Source organism: Vidua chalybeata, chromosome 15 (genome assembly GCF_026979565.1).
Source record: "Vidua chalybeata isolate OUT-0048 chromosome 15, bVidCha1 merged haplotype, whole genome shotgun sequence".
Taxonomy (NCBI): Eukaryota; Metazoa; Chordata; class Aves; order Passeriformes; family Viduidae; genus Vidua; species Vidua chalybeata.
Window position 1 is genome coordinate 1,533,567 of NC_071544.1, and position 25,283 is coordinate 1,558,849.

The 25,283-nt window shown below is 51.1% G+C and overlaps 2 protein-coding genes across 3 annotated transcripts; one reads left to right on the forward strand and one right to left on the reverse strand.

Annotated features, from left to right (window-relative positions):
* Nucleotides 1–1,173: 1,173 nt before the first annotated feature.
* On the reverse strand, nucleotides 1,174–19,005 carry ECSCR (endothelial cell surface expressed chemotaxis and apoptosis regulator). 2 transcript variants are annotated; one of them, XM_053956424.1, is made up of 11 exons: nucleotides 18,926–19,005; nucleotides 9,790–9,831; nucleotides 9,236–9,287; nucleotides 7,510–7,625; nucleotides 7,003–7,050; nucleotides 5,103–5,171; nucleotides 4,471–4,569; nucleotides 3,627–3,725; nucleotides 3,017–3,053; nucleotides 1,787–1,886; nucleotides 1,174–1,260 (listed from the first exon to the last, which is right to left on the reverse strand). In XM_053956424.1, the coding sequence occupies exons 1-11, from the start codon at nucleotides 18,975–18,977 to the stop codon at nucleotides 1,252–1,254; spliced, it is 723 nt and encodes a 240-aa protein (XP_053812399.1). In that variant the 5' UTR covers nucleotides 18,978–19,005; the 3' UTR covers nucleotides 1,174–1,251. The 2 variants fall into 2 exon arrangements, with proteins under 2 accessions (XP_053812399.1, XP_053812398.1); XM_053956423.1 differs by lacking the exon at nucleotides 1,174–1,260 and having other exon boundaries at nucleotides 1,286–1,886.
* Nucleotides 19,006–21,005: 2,000 nt separating this feature from the next.
* SMIM33 (small integral membrane protein 33) lies at nucleotides 21,006–24,816 on the forward strand. Its single transcript, XM_053956678.1, has 2 exons — nucleotides 21,006–21,245; nucleotides 21,692–24,816. Exon 2 carries the CDS (start codon nucleotides 21,708–21,710, stop codon nucleotides 22,089–22,091), a length of 384 nt encoding a protein of 127 aa, XP_053812653.1. The 5' UTR covers nucleotides 21,006–21,245; nucleotides 21,692–21,707; the 3' UTR covers nucleotides 22,092–24,816.
* The last annotated feature ends 467 nt before the right edge of the window (nucleotides 24,817–25,283 follow it).

Below are 25,283 nucleotides of genomic sequence, written 5' to 3' on the forward strand. Positions count from 1 at the left end.
AGCAAACTGCCCAGTGCAGATGTTGGAGGTTAAAAGTGTGTTGGCTCTTACCAGGAGCTTTGAAAATTTGCATTTTTGTTTTTTTTTCTGAACATTTCCTTGCCAGCTGCAAAGCACAGCTGCCTCTTGCATTGCACAAGGGGATGCTGCTCTTCCTGGTCCCAGGAAGATTTGGGGAAGCAGTGGTGGAGATCACACAGAATCACACAGAATCTCCAGGTTGGAAGAGACTTTTAAGATCATCGAGTCCAATCCAGCCCTAACACCTCAACTCAACCCTGGCACCCAGTGCCACATCCAGTCTTGTTTTAAACACACCCGGGGATGGTGACTCCACCACCTCCCTGGGCAGCCCATTCCAGAACTTTATCACTTTCCTGTAAAAAACTTTTTCTTAATATCCAACCTATATTTCTCTTGGAAGCTCTCCTGGCAGACTTGGGCTGCCACACTCCAGGAGCTGAAGGCGCTCAGCATTTTGCTTGTGGCCATTCATTTTACACTGAGATAAACCCTGATCTATGCAGGGACTTTGTTCCTTACACTTCAGCTGAGCACGTGGAGAGATCACGATCTGCCTTCCTGAAGCTCCGTTGTTCTTAATAATAATAATAAAGTGTTTAAGATGGCAATTTGCATTTCAGCAGCATCTTTAATTCACGGCTCTCCAAACGCTTTACAGACAGGGATTAATGAGGCCTCACAACAACCCTGTGAGGTAGGGGGATGTCACCATCCCACTGCTGTGGGGACAATGAGGGCATAAGGGGCTTGGAGCAGTCGTGCTGGGATTTGACCCAGAACTCGGGCATTTAAGTCCCATCAGGCCTTCAGCTTCGGATCAGGCTTTCCCAACGCGCGGGTCTGGCTCCACGTGGGGCTATGCTGATTAATGAGCCCGTGGCTGCCTGGCACAGACTATAAAGGCCATTCATCTAAGGCAGAGGTTTATTAGTGGAGTGGATGGTGCCTTGGTGCTTCTTGCTGCTGGAATGATCTGAGTGTTTGAAGGCATATCAAAAATAGAGTTAGATATCAACCACTGAGAGTGGCAGGCTGTAACTGGAGAAAGCCCTTAGGCCCCAGGTGGGGAAGCTATGTAGGACACTACTGTAAATGTACTGATCAGAAAAGACATAATAATTTATATATAAAGTCCACCCTTGCTCTTTCCCCAAAGGAAAAAAAAAAGGAACCTAGAAAGCCACTGCTGGTTGTCACATGTCAGCTTCAAGCTCTGGGCTCTTGGCTTCATAACACCTGCCAAAAGAACAAAATGTGGTTCATCAGTGGCCTGGCCGGGCTGACAAAGGCAGTAGAGCAATGTGTTCTCCCAAACTCAGTCCCAGCTTTAAAACAACTGAAAATGATAAGAATTCCTCATGTGGGATGGACCTGAGAGCACTGATGGGGATGTGCTTCAACCACTTGTGGGGCAGGAGCAGCTAAGCTGGGCTGGAGGGTGCAACCTCGATTTCTCATAGACCTCTCCATTTAATGGCAAACCCCTCCAGCTTTGCAGCTGGCTACAGGTGATGTCACCTGTGTACATGAGCTAAACTTGGCACCTCAAGTTCAGCCAGCCCAGGCAAACCTGAGATGGGCACTCAAATTTTCACCAGGCTCACTGGAAGCAGTTTGGACCTTTAGAAGTTTGGTGGCAGGTGGTTTTTGTCATATTTCTGAAGGAATAAAAGAGCAAAGAAATACCTCAAGGCATGCTCTTATCTAGCCAGAGAAATGATCCCCAGCTGATTCCCTAAAAAGCAAGGCTGAAAAGGGAAACCTTTTCTGATGGGGGGTAGCTCATGCTGTTGTTGGTGTTGATGTTCTTCATGGAGATCAGAGTGATGCTGTTTCCCTTCTGGCTTGTGTCTGCTGAGCAGCTGCCAAGGAAAGGAGATAATGAATTACTCTGGGAAACAAGAGAGGGAATCACAGAATCACAGAGTCACTGAGGCTGGAAAAGACCTCCAAGATCATCGAGTCCAACCTTTGAGCAATCACCACCTGGTCAAGCAGACCAGAGCACTGAGTGCCACGTCGACGTGTTCCTTGGACACCTCCAAGGACAAAATTTCTTTGCAGAGAGCTGGAGACAAACAGGCAAGGCTGAAGCTGGTGTGAGGGACCAGGTCTGGTTTCCACCACCCACTGAGCTGCTGTCCTGGTTCAGGCCCATCTATAGGGAGTTACAAGGCTTTGGAAGGTGGAATTCCCCCTTTCTCCTACCTTGAGGGCTGGGATGTGCTTTCCTTGCCAGTGGAGGCTGGATGACTTTGGGGTCAGGGAACCTAGGGCACTGTCCTGTTTTCTGGCATGTTCTGCCTCGGTGGCTTCAGATCTCTTGGATCATGATCATTAAGGGTATTTAGTGACCAGTGATGCTGACGCAAATTTGGCACCTAAATAGTCACAGACTTTGCTCCCTGTGTCCCTGGTCCCTTTCCAAAGCAGGGTTTAGGAAACTATCAGATGGAAAAATAACAGCAGTATGTTTTGGTCCCTTCCAGCTCTTGTTTCCTGCTGTTTTCCCACATTCAGCCTCTCCTCTGGAATAGCAGTGACGGACCATGGGGTTCTGATGGACCATTCTCTGCTTGATGCTTCTCTTCCAGAAGTCTCTGAACTGGGGCTCCTTTGTCCTGCTCTCACTGGGAAACAGTAATGGGCATCTTGGGAGGTATCTGAGACTGCTCTGAGATCCAGAAACTAGAGTTTAGACCTCAAGGCTCTATCTAGGCAAAGAAGACAATCAATCTGCTTTGGGAAGGTGGGGAGTCTTCTCTCAGTGCAGCTTTGAGATGAGCCCCCTAAATATTGATCTTCTATCTATGTCTCTATCAGAGCATGAGGTGCTATCAAAGCTGATTTTGCTTTTCTAACTCTCTCAAAGATGTCTTGACAAGCTTCCTTCCACCTGAAATAACCAAATCAGACTCTTTTCCTTGCTAAAATTAGCTCTGGGATAAAACAGGCACTCTCAATCAGATGTGGGTGGCAGGAGCAGCCTTACCTCTCTGATACCATGGAGGTTCCTGGTTTCTGTTTGTCTGGGGGGAGAAAAGCACATGGTGATGTAGAGGTGAGAAGTCATAAAATAAGTCAGCTCTATTCTGAATCACTTCATGCAGGGATATAAATGAAATTTGAATGAGATTGGAGACACTGTGGAGGAAACTTGGGAGAGAAAATCTCTTTCTTTGATTAGAGAAAACCCTTCAGCTAAGGGGACGTACAGGCAGGACCTGCTGGTCCTGCCGGGCTTTAGGAGGGATTCTGCCTTGCTGCAGAGCAGCCTTGCCCTCTGCTGGGCACTGCTTCGTGGGAAATGGGATTCCTAAGGAAAAGGAGAGTCAAACTCCATGATTTTTGATGGAAGAGCTGCCCACCTCTTGGAATTTGGGCTGCAGGAAATTTGAGGCTGCATCCAGATAAGGCTGGGCTGGGGCTCTAGCGAGGAGGTCACACTGCATTCCTGACTGCTCAGTCCATGTTCCAGTCTGACTTCCAAACCTCCCCACCAAGGTGTAAGCTTTTCAAATGCATCTTTTAGGAATTGCCAGATCCACATGGAAACTGGTGACTTGTTGATTAGGGAAGCGCAGATTCTCCCAGACAAATACCTTCTGAATCCTTGGAGTGGTTGCACTTGAACCTCAGGCTGACCACGCTGACCAGGATGATCACCACCACTATCAGGATGATGACAAAGCTGATGACACCTGGGGATAGAGGAAAGAACTGTCTGAGTAGCAGAGAGACTCTGACATCAAAACTTGGCTAGGAAATCAATATTTCCATTAATGTGAGCATGGTTCATAATAGGCAAAGAAGTAAACAGTTGTTAGAACAAATAGCTTTATTCTCCTGTGTTTTAACCTCAAAGGGCTTCTATGAATACTTAATCAATAAATAATTAATTGGTAAGGCAGTGCCAGGAAGGCAGAAGTCAGCTGATTACACTGGGGATTGATAAGAGTCCGGATGTTCCTGCTACAGTTGGTAAATCTTATACCGAAAGTGTGTAAAGCCAGATAAATAAGTAATGTAACAGGGAGAGACGAGCTAGAGCTGTGGGTGATGTTATCTGCCCCATAAACCATCTTTAGGCACTTTAAATCAAGTGTAGATTTGATACTGACATAGGGCTCAATAAATCAGACAATTCTTTGCACAGGAAATTTGTCCTGCTAAGAATCCCTCGGACTTAGAATCCTGGAATCCTGGAATGGTTTGGGTTGGGAGGGACATTAAACCCATCCCATTCCACCCCTGCCATGGCAGGGACACCTCCCACTGTCCCAGGTTGCTCCCAGTCCCAGTGTCCAGCCTGGCCTTGGGCACTGCCAGGGATCCAGGGGCAGCCACAGCGGCTCTGGGCACCCTGTGCCAGGGCCTCATGAAGTTGAGTGTCCAAACCAGCATGAAGGAGAACGCCCTCCTGTCCCAGGTGGCACAAGACCTTACCAAAAGCTGCCACTGTCAGCGGTGATTTCTCGTCTGTCGGGGTGGGCTCAGGCAATTGGCTGGAGAAGTTGGGTGTTGGGGTGATGGGTTCTGAGGCGCCTGCAGAGGGGAGAAAGGTAGATTTACATAAAAGTCATTCTTCCACGCCTGGGAAGAGGATTCCTAGCAATGCTAGAGGCCCTAACTCTCACTTGTACTTCACTGAAGAGACCAAGTTTGGATCCTGGCCAGGTCCATCAATATTAACATTAAAGTGAGCAAGACCTGTGTGGAATCATTGTCTTGGTGGGGCCCCTTTTATGGACAAGCTGAGAGCACCCACAGGGTTTCCTTCAGGGACCCCAGTGGGGAAAGGTCAAAGTAAGCGCTGGCGCTGCGTTTGAGGAGGGAATTTGTCCAGCCTTCCTGCTTTTACAACCTGTTGTCATAATGGTACCTTTCCTGCTGTTCCCAGGCTCAAGAAGTTGCCCTGCAGTGCTGTTTCTGCAGAGTGTTACAGGCTTTTCAAGGGTTGGATGGGATGTTCAGCACCCCTCAGGAAATCCTTGGTGTCCATGCTGCCTTAAAGACAGCTGTGTGATGGCCTTGCTGCTGGCTGTGCAGAGGAATATAAAATATGGAGCAGGAATCACCTCTCTGTGAGGAGGAAGCACCTCGAGTCACTGATGTTGTGGTGCTCTCATTCCTCATGGGATCCTGACCTGCACAGAGAGACACAGAATGTGAGTCTTGACCTCCCGTGACATTCAAGAACCAAAGGAATTGATGGAGAGGAGAATGGATTCACTGTAGTGCCAGTGATATCTGGGGAAATCTGCAATTAATACTCCCACCTCCATACTAAAAGCTTCCCACCAAACATACTTTGTCCTGTTTTCCATGTCTAAATGGAAACCTAGGGAACCAAAATTCAAATACCCTTCTGTGAACTCTTTAGGGCCTGCAGTCCCAGGTACAGATTTGGGACAGAAACAGCAAGGCAAGGCTGGAAGGCTGAGCTTATAGATGTGTTGTAGGTCATAAACATTGAGACTTTTAAATAAAGTCTGATTAGGGGAAAAAATATTGCAGAATGTGGGTGTGGATTGAGTGTTTGGCTTGTCCCTGGACTTGAAATGAGTGGATTTGCTATGCTGGGTTATCTAGAAGTAATTAACCTGTTTGAGTTGGACTAACTTGTGCACCATGTGTAGTCTAGCTGTAGCAGCACAGAGGTTTGTCCAAGCAGGGACTCCTGTTCTCAGTGGGATAAACTGGCTTGTGTGAACTGCTTGCTTTATGACAGCTGCTTCCAGTGCCTGTGCAAGGAAATGTAAAGCCAGCCCTTGTGTTTCACTTGTACAGAGAAAAAACATCCTTTGCTGCCTCCAGGCTGTTGTTGAACAGCCAGAGTGTCTGCATCGACCTTAATGAGCAGCTACAGGCCCCATCAGGAGACTCAAAGTGATACTTCAGAGCTTCACAAGATCATCTGTAGGTCAAGTAGGATCTTCTTCCCTGCTTTCCCATGCCCAGGTTCCCAGCACCATCGCTGGCCAAGGGGATGTGGTGCCTGGAGAGGTGTGCACAGCTCCTGGCACTGCCCGGGGAGCAGCTGAACCCAGGTCCTGTCCCACAGCAAATATCCCTGATTTGGAATGGCATTTTGCCAAAAGCCAGAAGAAAAAGGGGAAAAGGCATGAAATAATAATCTAGCCATTTCAGAAGCCACAAGGAGCAGAACAGTCTGGAGAAGCAAGGTCTGCTGCTGTACCATTTTTTCCCCACTCATCAAATTCTTTGTTTAATTCTGAAATTGTTCTTCTAGCCACAGGCAGAAGCTGTGCTTTGCTGAGCCTGGCACAGATACCCCATCCCTGGGAAATGTTGGGTCTCTCACAATGGGAGAGCTGGCTTTTGGAAGCATCAGCATCTTTATTCAAAGACGTGTGGAGCTCCTCAGTGGTAAATCGGGGCTGGAATGAACAGTCTGCAATCTGTTCTGAGCAAAGGGCTCCTGGCTTAGCTGGGCACAGCCCTGCTGGGTGGGCATCTGTGTGGGCACAGCTGACCACAGCTTCCTCACCTTGCTTGTGTTAGACATCTGAGAGATACTTGGAGAAGCAGAGCAGTTTCTTGACCATTGCAGATTTTTGAGGCTGAATTTTTAATGGAGAATCAGCTCAGTTGTCAGATTTCAGTTTTCCAGTCACTTGAACTCTGCCCTTATTCTGAGAAAACTTTTACTGAATTCTCTATTTTGTACTTACAGGTTGGGTTAAGCAAACTGTCAAAAGCAAAATTATATTTATTTTAAAAGATTTTAAAAGGGCTCCCCTCTCCTAAACACAGATCCATTGTTTGGCTGCTAAAGTTCATCCCAGCAGAGGATGTTAAGAGCATTTATCTTGTGTTTTATCACTGCTTATAAAGACACCAGATGTGATTTTGGATGGCTTACCACCCAAAAAAGACTCATGCTTAGAGAACCTGTGCCATTGATTGCCATCAAATTATGTGATCTTATTGTTAGTCTCTGAAAGGACAAAGTACCTCGAGGTGTTGGAGAAGGAGCTGCTGTGCTCTGTTTCCACTTTTCATCTAGATAAAGAAAACATGGGAAAGGACAATTAACTTGGGAAGCCACTACAAATTCCACTGTGGAGAGCTGCTGGGTGTCCATGAAGTAAAAATCTTTATTTTCATGACACTTTCCCTCCAGGCAGACATCAGGATGCCCAGTTAGCCAGGTGTGGAGTCAGCTCAGAGTGGACCTGACAGGTGAGCTTGGGAGAGGGAGCCTGGGGAGACTGGAGCTGCTCCAATATTTGATAAAGCATGATCTGGATTTTTTCATATGGGCTTGGCCTGTCTGTGTCCATCTGGAATGAGCTGCTCTTTCAGCAAAAAACTCTGAGAAATTCAATATTTGCAGAATTGCTGAATAACCAGCATAGTGTAGACTAGGCCAAATATTCTGGTGCCTGCAGTTTGGCTTGGATAAGGAGGGAGGCACAAACAGGTCCTGCCTGAGCAAATATTTGAGTTTTCCATCCTTACCTTGCTCAGTGGTTGCTGTCAGGTTTGTTGTAGTGGTGGGGGAGGGTTTGGCTGTAGTAGTTTGACCCACAGAGGTGAGGCTCAGGTTAGTCAGTGGTGTTGGCTTTACTGATGGCTCTGTAGGGAAATTGTGGTGTTACTTCAAAAGGTTCAGCTCAGAAACAGCTTGAAGAGGGCACAGCTATTGCAGAGCCCTCACATTTCTTAAGAGTTAGGAATAATCTGCTAGAGAAAGCCTTCATCCTGCTCAGAGTCAAGGAGCTCTTGTAGTCTGGAATTTCCTTTTGCTCTTTGCACTGTGAGGAGATGCTGAGCTGGCAGAGCTCAGCAAACACGTGGAGAAAGTCAGGGTTTGCCACTGCTTCCTTCCCTGCTGTGAAAAGTGAAGGTGTTTTTGTCACCAGACACTTGACCTGCCTGGCACCACATGATCATTTCTGTGTGTTCTGAAATGCAGCTTTCACCTTTCATTTCACTGACAGCCTCCAAGCACAAACAATTCAGCTCTTGAAGTGGTCTGGAGGCTCCATCCTCTGCCTCAACCTGCTCCAAACAGTACCTGATCCAGAGCAATATGGGAGGGGAAAAGCTTTCAATAATCCCTCTGCAAGGAACAGTGGATCACCAGGTGGGAATTTATAGGCAACTTCCTTGTCTAGACTGCTCTTGGCTTTCCAATAAATTGTGAAAATGGTGAAATGGTTTCAAGGTTAGTGTGGTTGGGTTTTTTCCCCTTTATCCAAATGTTTCACTGAAATATTAGAATTTAGGATTAAGTTTCTCTTTTTTTTTTTTTTTTGCAAGGCTTGGAAGCAGAAGCAGAGATCTTTTTGAGATCTTATTCCTTGATATTTTTGGGGTCGTTCTGGAAGGGTAGCTATGCTTAGATTTATTTGTTTCCTGAACCGTAGCAGGAGATCTGTCTCCAAAGATTCAAGTGGACACTAACAGGTATGGAGCTGGAGAGATAATTTCTTGTGTAATCAATTTTCTGTATGTGGATATTCTCAGCTCAGTCAGAGAGAAAGAGAAAGGTTTTCTAACCAGGCAAGAGCCTGGGAAACAGTTGGGAAAGAATATAAATAATTCTCTAATCTATCTTGTTATTCACATTGTTTATAGATATGCTCTGCCACTGTGCGTCATTCACTGTACACCAATGGTGTGACATGTTTTTACTCTAAGACCAATGAAATTAGTCTTCTCAATGTCCTCTATATATAGAATGGTATATTTGAAATAAATCAGAGCTCATTTTCTTAGCCTTCTGATCTGGAGTTCTCTGTTCCCGTCCTGCTTGACAGCGACATCTGTACATGTCAAAAATCATAGGAAGGCTTGGGTTGGAAGGGATCTTAAAGATCAGCCAGGTTGGACAGGGCTTGGAGCAACCTGGGATAGTGGAAGGTGTCCCTGCCCATGGGGAATGGGATGAGCTTTAAGGTCTCTTCCAAGCCAAACCATTCTGGGATTCCACTCTATGATCATCTCATTCTCCCTATCCAACTCAGTGATTTTTTTCCTCCTGGTTTTGTTCACACCCATGCCTTGATCTCTGTGGGGTGAGTTAGCTGGATCAGAAGCCCTGACACCACAGAATTTCCTTCCTCCTCACCACTGTCCTCTGCACAGCCCAGTTACTGTGGGGTGGCCCAGTTGGACTGAGGTCAGACCAGTCCCCCACTGGGATGTCCCCAAAGCCTCCTCGGTCTCTAGCTGAGCGTTATCTGAGCTGTGGTTCTTGGCTTCAGGGCTGGGTGCTGTTGGTTGGGATGGACCTGGAACACAAGCAGAGGCACGGAAGTGACATTTCCAGGCTGGTGGGATCCCACAGGGAGGGTTGGAGGATGGGCCAGAAAGAGGCCATGGTAGCCAATGAGAGCAGAAAGGGTGAGGGGAACAAGAGATGCCAAGGAGAGGGTTTGCCCCTGGTGTGGCTGTAGGGACCAGCTCCATGGATCCACTGCTGCTAGGGAACAGCTGGGGGAACAGGGAGCAAAGATGAGGCAGGATCCCTCTGCTTTCCCCAGGCTTCCTGGAACACAGCCTCGCTCCCTTCTGGACAAAAGGGAGCCAAGCCTGGTCACCCTCTGGGGCACAGTGCTTTCCATGTGCCCTGGAGATCTGGGCAGAGGCAAGATCCCAGGAGAAGATCACTCAACAGATGGGAGTTTGGAATCAGGGTCCCATGTGGGGCTTCTCCCTAAATTTGCATCCCCCCATTTCCATGTGCATCCACATCCAAACAGATACATAAAGCACATCACAAGGCAGAGGTACCTGTTCCAGCGGGGGTGGAAGAGTTTGTGGAAGCTGTAGAACCTGAAAAGAAAGAGCAGAGTGTGAGTGGTGCTGATCTGTGGTGGTCACTAACACTGCTGTTCTTGTTCCTTGTGGGGTTTGGGTTTTCCTTATCTTATGTTGGAATAACTTTGAAATATGGGATTGCCCCAAAAGCATTAGCAGAGAAGTAGTAGCAAAGAAGTTTTACTAAGTGTAAAACTATCAGGCTCTGAGTAAATTAGTAGTGGAGTTTATCCAGCCAGGATAACTGTCCTCCTCCCCTTTGGAGGTCCATATAAATCCATGGGGTCATTCCCTGCCCATGAGCTGTTTGCCTCAGCCCAGCCCTGGCACAGAAGGGTGTGTGACCTGTGTTGTGGAGCTGTTCAGAGGTAAGACACACATCTGAACACTTTGTTCCCTTGAGACCTTAAGGAATGGATGGATGAGGTTTGTAAAGGCTTCCAGGAGCTGATGGGACTGTTCTCCTTCCTGTCCTGAGTGTCCTGGGAAGCTGAAGCCTGGGGCTGTGAGTCTGCAGGGAGCTGCAGCCCTCAGGAGCTGCCTTCCCTGTAGGGCTGGGTAGTCCTGCAGGTCCATACAAGGCTGTAGGTGTTCACTGGGTCCCCAGTTCCTCAACTGAGAGGTGGCATTGTTTGGTTTATTTGTTTGCTTTTCTTTTGGATTCATGACAAAGCATCCCTGCCCTAATCCCTCACATTTCCACTCTCAGCATCTGTGATGTTTTCCTGTAAGCCCCGGCTCCCGGAGTCCAGTGCTCATGGAGTCACAGAGCAGAGTATTTTGGTTTGGAAGGGAACTTTCAAAGTCATCTAGTCCAACCCCAAGGGTTAGATGAGATGCCAATTAAAAATACTGCCTTTGAAAATGGGAGAAAGAAATGTCCCACACATGAGGACAAGTCTTGGAAAATGTAAATAACCTTTAAATGCTCAAATCCAACCCAGCTGGTTTAACTTTGGGAAGGTGACTTTGAGTCTGTCATTGCTGGAATGTACATCCTAATTGGGATTTTCAAATGGTTATTGCTGGTGACCCTGGTGCTCTCCGTGGTTAAGTTTAATGACAGAAGTGACACTACATGTTCAGAAAGCAGCTGAATCTGACTGCCCTGGTGATCCATCTCACCAGAGTCCCACGGGAGAAAAAGGATTTGGGCAGAGAGGGACAGCAGGGAAGGTTGCATTCTTCCAGCACACTGTCCCCTGATGATGCCTCAGGGCTCTGTGATGGGAGCAGTCCCTTTGCAGGGGCTGCAGGGGAGGGTCCAGCCAGGGCAGCATCAGCCTGGGCACGGCAGTGCCTGTTTTCAGCCAGAACCTGCTCTCCTGGAAGGACATTCTCCCTGGCAGGGTGGGCAGGCCCTGGCACAGGGTGCCCAGAGCAGCTGTGGCTGCCCCTGGATCTCTGGAAGTGTCCCAGGCTAGGCTGAACAGGGATTGGAGCAACCTGGGACAGTGGAAGGTGTCCCTGCCATGGCAGGGGTGGGATGAGATGAGCTTTAGGGTCCCTCCCACCCCAAACCATTCTGTGATTCCAGGATTTGATGCCAGGAGCTGTAGGGGTGGTGTAGATGAGCTCTGGGAGAGGTCCATGAGCTGCTGGTGCCTGGGGGAGGCTGAGGGCCCGGCCAGGGAGGGGTGTCTGGAAGGAGACCCTGAGCCCTGAGTGTGGTTCTGGCTCAGACTTACCCTCAGCACCCTCTGGGTGTAGCGAGTTCCTGATTGATCTCATTTTCCTCATGGAATTGCTCTGGAGCCATAATTGTTTTTGTGTCTGAGGCTTTATGACAATGATCCCAGCCAGACAGGAAGTGTGTAACCCATGGTGAATACAGAATAAAATGTGGTTTATTCCCAGACACGGCTTGGCTGTGAAAATCAGACTGGACTTTTCAGACCTTTTCCATGTTTTTCTGTTCTGGTTCACTGGGCAGCAGGCTGGGAAAACTGTTCTGTTCAATCCATGAAAGAGAGACAAGATCAGGTCTTTAATCACACAGTGAGGAAGGGACTCGTTGATTTTCTAACTCTGTTTGGAGCAGGATCAGGAAATGAGGACCTTTATGTGCAGCAAGGAAAGGGGAGGCTGGGAAATAGGAACCAGCCTTAGCACAGGGCTGGTGAGGTGCTAGGAGTGATTGTGTTGGAGAATTCATGGGATATCCTTCCCTGTGGGTTTTGAAGAGCAACTTAAAGGAGCATCAGGGTGATGCCTCAGTTTTCAGCTTTTCTATTTTTCACATTCTGTGCTGCTTTAGTGTGTGGGTCTGGGCTTCATATTATGGGTTGGTGAGCTCTCTGCACAGAGCAGGGAGACAAAACAATTCCTTCTCCAGCTGGGGACCAAGGACAAATGATCCAAATCTCAGGCCCAAGAGCACAAACAGCGTGGGCTGGAGAGAGAAAAACAAGCAGGATGGGAGTGCATGGGCTGGAGCTGGAATGGGACAATGAACTGCAAGGTGCAAATGGAGCAGAGCTGATCCCAGTGAGAGCCCCCGGGAGCGCTCGTGCATTTTGGGACCATTTTGGTTCACCTTGGGTACAGCCCTGGCTGGGCTCTGGTGCTGCCCAAGGTGGATCCATGGAGGCCTTTTAATAAATTCCTACTTTATTCTTTAACTCTGTCTAGTTTCTGTTCTAGGTCAGCCTTCACAAGGCATCAAGGGTAGTAAGAGACAGGGTTATGGGCAGCTGTACCATCACCTACTAAATCAATTAATATAATGGGAAAAAAAGAATGTTTTAGGCATATGTTTGCCCTTCCTCAAGAGGTAGAGATGCTTCTTTTGAGGAAAGGGTGTGATTCTGGATTTGGTTTGAAAATGCCTTAAGATACTCTCTACATTCAGCACAAAAAATAAAGTGCTGAGATCATCATGAGGGTCAATATCCTCCAGCAGCTGCCAGACTCAAACAGCTCCCCTTTCTCCAAACGTCCCTTGCAGGACCCATTGTCATGTTTTCCTGAGGGGAGAAGTAGCTGTGGCACACTTATGGAAATGCTCCCAGGTACTTTTTCATGCTGGAAGCACCCAGAATCCCTGGGGAAGGAGCTGCTGTCTGCACCTAGCCTTTGCCAAAGGGAAAGGGGAAATGAAGGTGCTGAGCTGGACCTTTATTCCAGCATTTTTGGTGCAGATGAGGAGAAATCTGAGAGCTTGAACAGAGCCTCTGGGGGTGGGAGGAAGTTGAGGGTGAGGGAGGTGACATTGCCCTGCTCTGCCATGTCTGATGGGACCATCCATGGGACAGCTCCAGCATCCCTTGGACAGGAGGAAATGATTGTACTCAACACTTTCTTCACTGCATCTCATCCTGTCACTAGGGTCATGCTGGAGGCCTTCTGAAGTTCTCTGCAAACCTAAACATTGTGGTTATTGTAAAAAGGATGAAAAAGCAGTTTTTTCCTACTGCTCAGTTCCCAGAGTTCCTGTGGCTGGGCTGATGCTTGCCCTGCTCTGGAGAGGCTGAGGGCTGGAGATCCCTTCTGGCTTTCTGCTCCGGAATAAACGGCCCTGCCTTCTCTAAACACATCCACACTTCACTTCAAAGTGCAGCAGGCCTGGCTCCGGCTTCTGGCCGCTGCTGCTTGTTGTGCCTTCCCTGCCAACTCAAATAAGCAAAAGCCCTGTTCTGCTGGGTGTTTTCTTTTGGGGAGGGTGCTCAGCATCTCCCACAGGAGAGGGATGGATCTGTGCAAGCCAGGATGAGACCAAGCTCCCATTGTGGGGCTGGGCAGCAGGATGGGGTGAACACAACGCGCCACGTGTCGCGGCTCCCTGCAGATATCCCAGGGGATTCTGGAGTTGGAAACCATTCCCTCCCAGGGCTGCTGCCAGCACGGAGATCCCTGGCTGTATAAACAGCTCCCAGCAATAATCAGGACACGGCTGGCGCAGCTGGAATTGCAATAAACATCAAAGCCCTTCCACAAGGGCAAGCACTGCCAAGGAGTTCGTTGCGTGTTTGGGTGCAAAGGATTTACAGCTGGATTGTGCAGTCCTGGGTGGCGACTGGGAGCTGGCTGAGGGATTTACGATGGGAAATACGGCTTTGTGCTCGTGCTGTCATGGGAAAGCCCCAGTTCGCCTCCGGAGCTGCGGGGCTGCAGAGGAGCGCGGCGGGGCTGCAGCTGCATTTTGCACTCGGTGCTTGCTGCTTCCCCGTTAATTTTTCCAAAGGGTAAACAGGAGAATTTTGGATTCCTGTTTTTGGCAGTTGTTTTTCTGTGGGGTTAGGTGTGTCTAGACTGACCTGGAGCCTTCTCTCATGGCAGCTGAGATGTTCCAAAGTCAGCAGCTCACCCCACTCACTCCTCAGCACAAAGAGGGAGATGTCAACCAAAAGATGGGTGAATTCTAGGTATTTCTGCTTTAGTATTATTTTTGGCAATTGTAGACATTTAAAGCATGGTTTTTCCAGCTGCTGACCAAAGAGAGGGACTACTTTAAACCCCCAAACTTTGCCAGGCCCTCCTATAGAGACCTCAGCTAGCTGTTGGAAAGGTTTCAGCAGAGTTTAGATCAGGCTCAGGACAGGCTTGTGGTGTCCATCCCGTGTTCATGGGGGGCTGGAGTCACTGGCGAGGACCTCTGGCACTGGTGTGGAGTCACAGGGACTGCTCCTGTCCACTCACAACTGCTGAATGGGAGGGAGCATCTATTCCCAGTGACAAGGAACCCTGGACTTATCCCTTCCCTGGCAGTTTTGGGGGATGTCCCACCTGCAGTGCTGCACCTCTGTGTCACCCTGTGCTTGAAAATGCTTTCAGAAAAGAGATCCAGCAAGGTAAAAATAGGCTTTGCAACTCAGATATTGGCACTTCTGTCAGATGACCCAAGACAAAAAAAAAAAAAAAAAAAACAATAACAACCACTTAACACAGGTGCAGCTGTTTCCTGGGTGAAACACAGCAATGAGCAACACCCACTTCTTAGGACTTCCACATGGAAAGAAATTCTCTTTTAGGAAACCTGGAAAGCAGAGAGTTCTGCCAAAGCTTAGGTCCTGTTTTATTAAATGGCTAAATAAGGTGTCTCTGCCTTGGGGGTCTCACGGCAGAACAGGTGGGGTGGGAATTGTGGAGGAGAGAGAGGAAAAGTGTTGTTCTGCAGGGTGGATAACTGACAGCCCGAATCAGGGCCAGATCCACAGAAGTGTTCAAGTGCCTAATTCCCAAATGGCATGGGGGGGTTGGCAACTGGCTGCCAAGTTGTTCTGAATTGTAATGACTCAGTCAAAGTGTTATGGAAAGTTTAGAGAGCCGGGAATTAATCCCGGATCTCATCAGCAATTAAAATTAATCGCTGCCTTCCTCTGCCTGTCCTCAAGGGCTGGGCCTGGGCATCCTCTCCAAGCACCACATTCCCTGCTCCTCTCTGGTGAGCTGGTCTGGAAGCAGATCTTAGTGGGAGGCAATTAAAACCCAATTGGATGTAGAAACAACCCGGGAGACAAACAATGTGGGGAAGCTGCGAGCACAGAGTGGCTCTGCTGCACCCCTGTGCTGCCCAGGGCTGGTTTCTCCATGTGAAGGGCTTGTTCCTGGAAGGAAAAGCAGCCTGACTTTTCTCCTGGCTGCACCCCCACTGTTCCACCAGCCTGCTGCTCCATCACCCTCGCAGCTGCTCACTGGTTCCAGTTTCCTCCCACCCTGCTTATTTTACAGCTCTGGGTTTGCTCCTGGTGGTGTGGGTCCTGTCCTTCTCCTGGCCGTGCTGCTCCTCAGGTTTGGAGCTGGGTCTGGGATTTTGGAGGGGAAATCACTCCATGCCCAGTGCAAATGAAAGATGGGGGCACCACTAATCCAGGCTTGATGGGACCCGGAGCCCATCCAGTGCTTTTTGCCTACCTACAGTTTTTTAATAATATTATTTATTAGCAGAGCTCAAAGCACTTTACAGAGGAGACTTTCCAAGTCTGTTCCCAAACTGATTATTCTTTCCAGTAATTCTGAGATTCCCCAGGTTTCTTTGAGTGCTGCTCTGTGGTGTTTATGAACCACCAAGCAGGAATGTGATCTGCTGAGACTGGTTCAGGAGATGAGGTGTGAAAGGGGCTGGGCTGGTGGCTAAGGGATTTCTTAGAAATCCTGTTCTTTCCACCTGCTTTTCTTCAGTTTCCTGGCTTGAGTGTCAGGGGACCACTTGAAGGATAACCCTGCCTGGAAGAGGTTCCAGTCTCACAGAAGCAACAGCTACAGGTCAGGTAAAGCATCTTGGCCTGACAATTCATCTGAGTCCAGATTTTGGGTGAATGACCCCGGTTTTACTCCCACATTTCCTAACTCTTCATGTATCCCCCCACATCTCATATCCCCACAGTGTGGGCAGCAGGGCAGGGGGGTTCTGCCCCTCTGCCTCACTCAGCTGAGACCCCGCCTGCAGAGCTGCCCTCCTTCAGCTTAAGGACATTCCCTGTGTCCTGTCCCTCCAGGCCTTGTCCCCAGTCCCTCTCCAGCTCTCCTGGAGCCCCTTTAGGCCCTGGAAGGGGCTCTGAGCTCTCCCTGGAGCCTTCCCTTCTCCAGCTGAGCACCCCCAGCTCTCCCAGCCTTCCCCCACAGCAGAGCTGCTCCATCCCTCTGACCATCCCGGTGCCTGCTCTGGACTCAGATGGGAGCTCTTCCCTTCTTGAGGTGGTTGGGTTGTGCTGGGTGGGCTCCTCTGGGAACTGGGGCCAGGAGAGTTCCCAGCTGGGACTTTGCTGGTGCTGCAGAAGCCCCAGCTCCCTTCTCCAGCCTGGTTTCCCAGCAGGAACGTTCCTGGCTTTGGGACACCAGCAGCACCTCCTGCAAGGACACCTGTTGTTGACTCACCTATTGTAAATGGGACAGAATTCCTGGAAGCTGCTGCAGTCAGATCTGCAGAGTCACCGAGGGGTTTCGTGTTACCGAAGGGAGCAGTTTGTTGTGTGAGCAAACATTTCTCCAAACCACCTCCTGCTTTCTCTTCCTTGTTCACCACCTCAGGGCTGGGCTGGCCTCGCCCTTGCCTGAGAAATCTGCTTTAGGATGCCCTGGTTTGAGGATGCAAGTCTGGAATCTGGGTGCCTGTCCTTTAGCTGCACCCATCTTTTTGATTATATCAAAAATATATCTCAAAACACATGTCTGCTTTTGAAATACCACATTTCTTGTGGCATTATCCATCCACGGCTGTGGCACTGATAAGGAGAGCAGTGGATGGAACAACAACAGTGGGAAATCCTGCTGGGTTTTCATCAGCTTTGAGGAGGAATTTTTTCAGTGGAAATCTTTTGTCTGGAAAACGCCTGCCCATTGTAATGGAAAGGGTCTATAGGAAGAGGTTTGTTTGGACAAATTTTCTGCTAAGTGTTTCTAGGGGAAGGAAAACCAAATTGGAAATGTGCCAGACCTTCCCAATTCAGCAATTTCAAAATAACAGTTTGAACTTCCCTTATTTGAACCTCCCTTCAGAAATAACCATGAGAATGAAGAATTTTAATTTAGGAAATGATAAATTAGTAAAATACTGAATTTGCACCAAGCAAAAGCAAGAAAGGCCTGTGTGGGACCAGGCAGGTGTTAGTGTCCAGCCAAAGCTGATTCTCTGTCTCCTCAAGGTTACATCCATCTCTCCCAGGGCAGGGAGCCTTGTTCCAGAGCCCCTAATTCCCTTTTCCAGCTGCTGGTGTGCTGGGGAACCAGCACGGAGCCCGACTGCCCCTCTCACTAAGCTGCCGCTTTGCCTTGTGCAGAGGCTTCCCCCAGGGGCTGCACCACCTTTGGGACTTGCTGTAAAATTAAAAATGAAATTAAAAAGCCATTTTGGGGCTGTTGGATCAGCGCAGAAGAGGGAGGCAGGACATCCCAGGGAAGGCCGGTTTGGTGGGAGAGGTGTGACGGTGCTGTGACCATGGAGGGGGACGGTCCCTGTCCCTGATTTTAGACAGGTGCTTTTGAGAGGACAGAGTGATGCTGTCGAGACTGAAGGATGGAGGATGGCATCTCTTCCACCTGGTGCTGCAGCACTAGGTGCTGCTGGGAGCTGGAATTCTGGAATTCTGGGCAGTGCCTCTGGGATTCTCACTCTGTGGATCTTGGTGTGGTGCAGCCCAGCCAGGGAAGGGGCCTGACCCCCTCTGTGCCATTGCTGTCTCATAAGAGCCCTTCCAAGCAGTTTTAAAAGGGAAAGCAGCGTTATGGGTGGGCATTAAGGAGTGTCACAGGGTGGCCAAGGTGCTCAAAGCCCCTTGATGTGATCCTTGCTCTGATCCCAGGCACAAATCCCCCCTCTGCTGAAGGCAGCAGTGTTGGCCTCTAATGAAGGGACAAAATTTCCAATCCATGTGCTCTCGTTTCTTAGAATGATACAGCTACAAACTGAATTGCTTTCTATATTCTGTGGAATGAGATGATCTTTCCTTTCCAACACAAACCATTCTATGATCCTCTGCCTTTTAAAAATCCCATTATTACCAGCACAGTGGCTGTAACCCGAGGCAGCTTCTATGGTTTAATGATAAAACCTCGGAGTTGGAGACACATTATTTTATATTCCTTTGAATGTATTCCAGCTCCCAGCTACTACAGCTGTCAGCAAGGCAAGAGGGGCCTGACAATGCATGGAAAAGCAACCTGTCATCCTTTGGAGCAGGAAATCAGCTCCTTCATCCCACACCTCGACTCAGATGGGAAAGAGAAGTTAAAGAATAATTACCCCAAAGCAGCAGAATTATTACAGCAAGGATGAGATGTGCTCTGCACGAGCCTTGCACATGGGCTTGGTATTGATATTAATGAGAGCAAAAAGTGAAAATAAAAAGTATTTTTGAGGAAAACAATGTCCTGTACATTGAAACATTCCACCTTGACTCTTATTTGACAAAAGTCACTTACTGCAAACGCCTCAGCAGAAACACTCCTTTCATTAACCTGCAAACAAATCTTTGTATTCCAGCAGTGCCAAACAAAGCCTGTAAACCTGACAAAGCCGCGTTTTCCCCAGCAGCCCGGCCGAGCTGCAAGGCTGAGCTTTCCAGTGGCAGCTCCCAGCCTCTGCCCCGTTGCCTTTGGAGCCCCCCGTGAAGCCGGGCCCCCCGAATCCCCCCGTCCAGCCTCGTGCTCCCCGGGGTGCGGAGCAGCTCACCTGGGAGCAGCAGGAGGAGCCAGAGCAGTGGATGGAGGGACGGGAGCAGCATCTCCGCGCTGGTTTGCGGCTCGCGGAGCCTCTGGCCATCCCGGGAGGGACCGCGAGCAGCGATTCGCCTGCCTGGGCTGACTCTCGCACAGCTTCCTGTTAAAGAATAGGAGGAAACGGGCTCAATCCACAGGGGAACTGTGTTTTTCAGCCCATTATGGCCGGGGAGGATGTGAGACATCGCTCACCGGCGGCATAGGAAACCTCGCTGGGCTCTGCCGGGGTTCGGCTCCCGCTCGGAGGGATGCCCTGCTCTGGGTCTCAGCGGCTTCCTTACGGTGCTGGGATCTTTTGGGAGGTGTTTTGTGTGTGGTGTGATGTGCCCCAGCTCCCATCCCCCCCCACATCAGCCTCCCTGGGGTAAGAGTTGCTGGAGGAGCCTCCCTGCCACCTGAGAGGGGGTTTCTTACACATCCGTGAGAAATTCAGGAGTAACTGCTCCTTGTGGGGCCAGGGTAGCTCAGCAGCTGGGCCTGCCCTGTACCCTGTGCCTCCCTGGGCAGCTCCAGTGAGTCTGGGCACTGGGACATGCCAGCTTTGGGATGGTGGCTTTGGGATGGTGGCTTTGAGATGGTGGCTTTGGGATGGTGGCTTTGGGATGCTCCTCTTCAGGCAGCACCCTGCAGGACACACAGCACATACTGGGCTTGGACCTACCCCATCCCCGGTTCCTGGAGAAGGGCAGGAGCTGGAAAGCTGGCCTGGTTCTGCCCCCGTCCAGCCCGAGGGATTCAGGCATTTGGTTTCTTGGCCCTGACCTTGTGTTGTGCTGCTCCGTGCAGGTCCTGCCTGTCACAGTGTGAACCCCAGAGGTTCTGCTTTATCCTGTGCTGGTTGTCAGTGGGGATTTGCAGGAGGAGAAGCATTTTAGTGTCCAGCCCCCTCCCACAGCCCCCAAAAGCCACAGAGCCTCAGCCAAAGGCCAAGGAGATTCTCCTTCACCGCATGGAGAGCATCAAGAGTGTCTTGTGCTGCCAGCAGAATCCTTGTTCCCACAGCTGGCAGACAGCAGCAGCATTGGGGGGAATGATCCCCCATGCATGGCACAGCTCCTCACATTCTGTGGGTCTCTTCCAACCCCTCCAAACCCCCCAGGAAAACCACCAGGCCCAAGGCTGGCGGCTTCCACAGCAGTCTTACTGGGACAAACCCCCTGCCAGCAGCCCCCCCATCCTTTTGTCCCTTGCACAGATGTGACGCTCAGAGATTATGCTGTAGATTAAGGTTTTACTGAATCCTGAAATGAGTGCAAATACCCAGAAGCTCACACACAGTTGAATCTCTTCTGGATGCTCGGCTGGATGGGAAAAGGCATTTCCCACTGTGTCCTCCCCACGTGCAGGAAGAACAGAGCCCAGATATTCACCCCAGCCTGTCTGCTGAGAGCCTGCAGGTAAGAGCAGTGGTGTTTTGGGGTGGAAGGATGGGAAGATGCATTTTGTAATGGCCGAAACTCGGAGGGATCCATATTTTCTGCCCTGCGATGTGCTCAAGGTCACTCCTGGGGCAGAGGGTGTGACACACGGCACCCCTGGGCCAGGGGTATGACACGTGTGAGGGGAGGGATGTGCCAGCCCTGACCTGGCTCTGGCTGCTGCCTGTGACCCCCAGCAGCTCACACAATCTTTAGGATGGAAAAGCCTCCAAAATCATTGAGTCCAACCACTGAACTGGAGGCCCAAAGCATCCAGAGCTCCCCATGGACTCACCCCACAGCCATGCTGGCAAATGGGCAAATTCTGCAGCAGTGGGACCCCCGGCAGGGACCATCATCCCCGGGGCTGTGCCACCCCTGGGGACAGGGCCCTTCCAGCCCGGAGCACGGCGTGGGGACACCGTGCGGGGCTGTGCAAACAGCTCACATGCCGAAGGGGATTTTTTACACCCGTTCCTTCACCACATTCAATTTTCACGCCCCGCTGGTGGCAGCCGGGAGGTTTCCTGCAGCCGAAGGGGGGAGGGAGGGTCCTTCTCCGCAGACAAAAGGGCCCTTGTCCCGCAGCGGGGGACAGGAGGGTCGCAGGGCAGCAGCGCTGATGTGGCAGCGGCAGGAACGGGAGCAGCTCTGCCCGCGGGATGAATGGGCGCTCCCCGTGTGCCCCGGGGAGTCCCGGCGGCGGCGGGGCCGGGCCGTGACGTGGCAACTTCCGAGGTGAGTCCGGCTGCACCTTCACCGGAGAACCAGCCGCAGCTCGTCCTGCTCGCCCTGCCGGCAGCTTCCCAACCCCGCCGCCGGAGATGATGATTCCCAGGCAGCAGGGACGCCCAGGTACCCTGTGGGGCTGGCAGGGCTCTCCTTCCTTCCTTTCCCACTGCCCCCTGCTCCCACCCGTGCTGGCTCCACGCGATCTTGTCTCTGGCGAGGGACGACTGACGGGGTTGGGTCCCCCTGGGAGGTTCCCGTGGGGTTTGGTCCTGGATCAGCACCGTGGGGCTGGGGGTGGAGAGGGGAGGGCAGAGAGGGACCCCACAAGAGCCAGGTGTAGTGTCCAAAGGTGCCCACGACAGGGGGATGCAGGGATTGCCTCATCCTGCAAGCCCCAGGCTTCAACACCAAAACTTCTCCTGTGCTGCGAGCCCGAGGGAGGGGACGCTCACGGGATCGTCCCATTCCCTGGCAGCTGCACGTGCAGGCAGGAGCTGCGGGCTCGAGGGCAGGAGATGAGGACAGGGACGGACTCGGCTCGGTGGTCACCGCCCGTGTCCCCGTGCCAGGTCACCCCGCTGAGCCATGAACGCCTCAGTGCCCGGCAGCCAGCTGAGACAGCCCGAGCCCCAGGACGTGGCCGCCTTCACTCCCGTCTCCATCGTCAAGAGCGTGACCAAGAAATCGGACGCGCTGCCCGTGATCTCGGTGATCGTCGTCCTCTTTGTGCTGCTGGCCGTGTGCATCGTGCTGGTGGTGCACTACGGCCCGCAGCTGCGCACGGTGCAGGTCACGCTGCACCACGAGCCCATGGCCCAGCACATGGACAGTGTGCTCCTCACGGACTGGAGGCGCCTGGATGCCCACGGGAAGATGGACTCGGCTGGAGTGACCTTCCACTGCTCCTGCAACCACCACCTTCCCCACGGGAGTGCTGAGCCCAATGTCATCGAGGTCACCTACCTGTGACATGGCCCGGGGCCACCCGGGCGGGGCTCGAGGGACGCGTCCCACTGGAAAAGCTGGGATGGGATGTTCGTGTATCCCGGGACTCGCTGCTGCCCATACGCAGAGGCTGCACCTCCTCAAACCCGTGTCTGGCCTCAGGAATGCTCAGCCAGGAGGCTCAAGACCCATCTCCAGCCCCCAAAAGTCCAGCCCAGGGGTGCCACTGTCCCCAGGCAGGAGCTGGGTCCCAGCCTGGGCTCTGGGGCTGGCTCAGCCTACGTGGGGCAGCTTCAGCATCTCTTCTGGTTTTACCTGCCCTGGTTTTACCTGTCCCACACTGCCTGGGAGTGGCCAGCAGGGCTGCCTGGGTTCTTGCCTCATCTGGGGAGCTCTGGGGCTGTGCTCAGCTCCCTGGCAGTAGCTGGAAGTTGCATCATGTGGAATTGTTTTCCAGTGAAAGGTGTTTCCACACTCACGGTGTCCTCGTTACACTGTTTATATGAGAGGCTTCCAGCTGCTCTTTGCCTCATGCCACAGCCCCTTTTCCCACACTGGGGGGCTGGAACATGGTCCTGCCTCTGCCAACCCCCCCAGTCTCTCGGGCAAACAGCCAGAGGAGAGGAGGGCAGAGGAAGCAGCTCCTGATTCTGTGTTGGGTGGAGCCAGTGACAGGGGACAACGTGTCCTGTCCCCAGTGGAGGTGGGTGAGAGAAGAGCAGTGACACAGCAGAGGCAAGAGGTGATAATGGCACATCACAGCTGGCTGAACATCTGGAGGTGCTGGCACCAGAGGGGAAGCTCACGTGACTCTGGGCAGAGCCTGCAGCATCTCAGTGCAAAGGGATGGGGACACCTGAGGTCACCCTCGCTGTGATCACCTTCACTGTGGTCATCTGTCTGTCCCCATCCCTGACTGCTGTCCCAAGGAAGGAGCTATGGTGGGGTTGGCACTGTCACCCTCAGTGGGGTGATGCTGAGGTGGCTCTGTCACCCTGGGGAGAACCTTGTTGAGGCGACACAGAGGGATCAGGAGAGGTGAAACCTGAGCTCTGCAGGCTCCTGGGGGTGTCAGAGCACGGTTCCTGTTCAGCCCTGGGGTCTCTGCTGCTGGAAGCACCGGGATCTCTGCAGTCCCAGTTTCTTCTCCCATGGTGGTCGCAGGACCTCGGTGTCTGCAGTGCCTGGGGAGGGAGCAGCCTCTGAGATCCCCCCGAGGATTTATTCAGGGACAGCCCCAAAGTCAGGATACAGCTTCCACCTCTCCCACGCTGGAAAAGCAGGTCTGTGTCTGCCCTCAGATCCCTGGCACATCTCCCTGTGGGCACAGCTCGACAAGAGATGAGTTTCAGCTGTTCCTCCAGGTGCTGGAGGCATTCCCGATGTGCCAGATGTTCCAGGATCCCTCCTCTCACTTATTTCCAGCCCTTCTCTTGCTTTAAAGCTGGACTTTGGAAACTTTTTATTTCTACAAAAAACATAATTTATATTACTTTTAGGGACGGTTGTTTTCTGTTTTGAATTTGCTCCCATTTGTTTTCCAGGGCTGACAGGGCTTCTGTCAGCTCTCCCACACTTGTGTTAGAGGAGATAAGGGCTGTCATTTCCATTGAAAATCGTGGAGTCCTGCGCCCCTTTCCATGTCAAAAGAGGGCTTTGTTTGCAATGTCTACATCCCTAACAGCACCCCTGAGGAGATAATCACCTCTAGGGACTTCTCCTAATTAAGAGATCTTCCCTAGGAGGGTGCTGAGGCCCTGGCATAGGGTGCCCAGGGAAGCTGTGGCTGCCCCTGGATCCCTGGCAGTGTCCAAGGCCAGGCTGGACAGGGCTTGGAGCAGCCTGGGACAGTGGGAGGTGTCCCTGCCATGGCAGGGGGTGACACTGGATGGGATTTAAGGTCCTTTCCAACTAAAACCATTCCATGATCTCTTTAAATAACATCTGTGGGTTGTGGTCACCCCCACGAAGAGCTGGAGAAACCCCCTTGTGACCATGACGAGATCTGCACTGTGACACCCAGAGAGGCTGCACCCTCCTCTTGGGGACATCAGCTGGTGTCACCTGCCCAGGCTGAGGCAGCAGAGTCGTCCCCAGCTTTGGTGGCTGTGTCATTCCTGCTCAGGGAGCAGCTCCATCCAGCACAAAGCCTTTAGTTAGAGGAACAGGAGCTTTCCTGGCAGCTCCCTCTGAAGGACACCCACAGCAGGGAAACGTCACGTTTAGAGAGAAAAGATTAAAAACGTCTAAATATTAATAAAGAGAAAGACAAAATGGGTAATTATTGCTGGCACTTATTGATTTGCAGCCGCTGGGGACTCGTAAAGGTCTGATTGATGTCACACTGTGTCGGGGCTGGATCCATCACTTACCCTGTGCAGCACAGGGAGCCCACCCCGGGTTGCTGTTCAGGTGTTTTGGGTTGTCAAACTAAAATCAAATCAAAGTGGCAGTGGAAGGTGGTGCTGCTGGGTGCCCCCTGCCCCCACCCTGTCAGCAGCCTCTGCACTCTGGGAAGATCCAGCTCTGAAGCCCCAGCCTTGGGGAGTTCTTCCATGTGTTTCATTTGCAAACGGAAATTTAGATACAAGCTTTTGGAGCACAGGAAAGAAATTACTGTAAGACTTAGAATAGCAAATTGAATCATACAAGCGAGTGACAATATGCTGCCAGCTTTCTCCTCCAGAAGGACATCAAGGGTTAGATCTCGACTCATTGCTTTCTCCCACACAATAAAACATCATTTTTTACATCTTCTCCTCGTTTCTCTTTGGCCAGCTCTCCCCCTCTCTGCTCACAGAATTGCTTTTTGTAGCACCGGGCTTTATAAAACACGTCAGGGTCCTGGAGCAGCAGAGCCGTGCATGAAATTACCATAACATTATTCCTGTCTATTCAAACACCCAGCCTGGCCCAATTTACTTCACTTACAACTTTCTTCCCCTCCTTAATAATAATCCTTTTATGAGCACGGAGCAACAATACCTCTCCTTATCGTCCCCTCTGTGCAGGGCAGCTCCTGGAGCCTGGCAGGCAGGAGCTGCTTTGCTCAAAACCAGGTTTTTGCTTGGGGAAGCTTTCAGGAGCTGCCACATCAATAATTAACTCTGTCCTCATCAGGGATCGCCTGCACCCCCTTTTATTTCCCCCCTAATTAAGGTGTTGCCCTGCAGGAGGAGAGGCACCTTTGTAATCCCCCAGAGGAGAGTTTAGTGG